General features: G+C 47.0%; 1 protein-coding gene across 1 annotated transcript; it reads left to right on the forward strand.

Moving 5' to 3' along the window:
- Window positions 1-1,098: 1,098 nt before the first annotated feature.
- On the forward strand, window positions 1,099-2,046 carry LOC134389290 (olfactory receptor 10H1). Its single transcript, XM_063112827.1, has one exon. It carries the CDS (start codon window positions 1,099-1,101, stop codon window positions 2,044-2,046), a length of 948 nt encoding a protein of 315 aa, XP_062968897.1.
- The last annotated feature ends 527 nt before the right edge of the window (window positions 2,047-2,573 follow it).

Here is a 2,573-nt window from a genome sequence, read left to right on the forward strand (position 1 = left end):
GTTACATAATGTGTGATTCCATTTACATGAAATGTCCAGAAGAGGCAAATTCAGAGACAGAAAGCAGAGCAGTGATTTACTCTTTTAAACTTCACATTGCTTAATAAAAAATAATAATTTAGCTGGACACAGTGGCAAATGCCTTTAGTCCCAGTGACTTGCGTAGCTGAGACTGGAGGATCAAAAAGCTGAAAGATAAAAATAAAAAATAAAGAAAGATAATTTAAATATAGTTAAGTGATCCATAAAGACACGTTGAAATCTCATTAAAGTTATTTATTCTGAGCACAGACCATGTAAATTTGTTCGTTTACTGTATTGAAGTAATTGTCATATGTAGCACCTACTGTGTGCCAGGTTACATTCCCAAAATAATTCATTTATTTCTCACCACGGTCTTCTGCTTCTGATTTCCCGCATGGATAGATAACCTCATAGGAAAAATCTGTTGGATGCACATTAACTTAGAGTTGCACTCTGGTCCAAGGAGTTGTACCCATGGATTGGGACATCTCGTGGTCCCTGAAGCTGTGGATGAACAGGATTTTTCATAAATCCTGTATGAGCAGGTGAGCAGAGAAGTGATAGTTGAAAGCTCCAGTAAAGAAACATTTTCATTTGGGGAAGAAATATCACAATATAATATATATCTATAAAATCGCTATATAATGTATACCTATAAATATCTCTATGTAATGTATATCTATAAATATCTCTATTAATATATATCTTTAAATATCTCTATGTACTTTATATCTATAAATATCTCTATAAAATATATCTCAGACCACCCATGGGTTCAAGTATTGAATTTACCGTTTGTTCACCTGGAACAAGTTGCTTAGTCCTTCCGCACCCCAATATTACCAATGACTATGCCCAAGGCACTTCAAATGGGGGCAAAGATGGATATTTCTCACCAGGTTGGTGAGAGCATTCTATTACAGGAGGCACAGAGTAGGAACTGAACCGACGCCAGCTGTTATCATTTCTCTGGAGCAGCCCCTCGGGTGTATCAAGGTGTGGTGGAAGCTGGTGACCTTCCTCCCTGCAACAGCTGATCTCTCTCTGTCACACTTCAGCCCAGGCACAGCTTCCATGCAGGGAGCCAATCGTTCGGCAGTGTCTGAGTTCATCCTCGTCGGCTTCTCCGCCTTCCCCCACCTTCAGCTGACGTTTCTCCTGCTCTTCCTGCTCATGTACCTGTCCACGCTGCTGGGAAACCTGCTCATCACGGCCACCGTGTGCAGCGAGCGCGGCCTGCACACGCCCATGTACCTCTTCCTGTGCGTCCTGTCCATCTCCGAGGTCCTCTACACCTTGGCCGTCATCCCGCGCATGCTGGCCGACCTGCTCTCCGCCCACCGCTCCATCGCCTTCCCGGCCTGTGCCGCCCAGATGTTCTTCTCCTTCTCCTTTGGCTTCACCCACTCTTTCCTGCTCACCGTCATGGGCTACGACCGCTACGTGGCCATCTGCCACCCCCTGCGCTACAACGTGCTCATGAGTCCCCGGGGCTGTGCCTGCCTGGTGGCCTGCTCCTGGGCTGGGGGCTCCATCATGGGGACGGTGGTCACGACAGCCGTTTTCCACCTCACCTTCTGTGGACCCAATGAGATCCACCATTTTGCTTGCCACGTGCCACCTCTGCTGAAGTTGGCCTGTGGGGATGATGTAGTGGTGGTGGCCCTGGGCGTGGGCTTGGTGTGCATCGTGGCCCTGCTGGGCTGCTGTCTGCTCATCCTCCTCTCCTACGCCTTCATCGTGGCCACCATACTGAAGATCCCCTCAGCTGAGGGTCGGCACAAAGCCTTCTCCACCTGTGCGTCCCACCTCACTGTGGTGGTCGTGCACTACGGCTTCGCCTCTGTCATTTACCTCAAGCCCAAGGGTCCTCAGTCTCTGGAAGGGGACACCCTGATGGGCATCACCTACACGGTGCTCACGCCCTTCCTCAGCCCCATCATCTTCAGCCTCAGGAACAAGGAGCTAAAGATCGCCATGAAGAAGACGTTCTTGAGCAAACTCTACCCAGAAAAAATGTGACCATCTTGGAGAAAATCCTTAGGGACAACTAAATTGTATTACCAACAGCGACTGTTAAAAACATCATTCCATGAACATGTAATAACCTGTGTTTGTCTGATGCTTTATGGCTTACAAGGACCCTTGCTGGCAACATCCACATGTACATGTTAGGGTTAATAAGCTTCAGGGATGTATTTGGGTGGAAGGTGTGTGAGATAGCACAGAGAAAATTAGATTCAATGATTCCTACCCTGTGCAGGATACTGCATCAGATAGCATTAAACTTGGAATCTACTCTCCTACTGCAAAAGTCCAGGGACCCAGCACCACAAACCCATGCTCAAAGAGCAATGGAAGATATCACACATGCCCCTCTACTAGGCAGCACAACATAACCACAGTTCAGATTTTTAAGGCCACTAAAAGACTACCCCAGATGACAGCAGAGAAGCACAAAGCACTCTAAATCTCAGCATTGCACAGATCTGTGCAATAGCAGTTAGAAACAGCAATAGGCAGACTCTCAGAAAAAGTTGAGGAGACCT

Source organism: Cynocephalus volans, chromosome 10 (genome assembly GCF_027409185.1).
Source record: "Cynocephalus volans isolate mCynVol1 chromosome 10, mCynVol1.pri, whole genome shotgun sequence".
NCBI classification, from domain to species: domain Eukaryota; kingdom Metazoa; phylum Chordata; class Mammalia; order Dermoptera; family Cynocephalidae; genus Cynocephalus; species Cynocephalus volans.

What these genes read in the sequence shown, in the direction of transcription:
- LOC134389290 (XM_063112827.1), top strand. Translation starts at nt 1,099, where the DNA reads ATGCAGGGAGCCAATCGTTCGGCAGTGTCTGAGTTCATCCTCGTCGGC.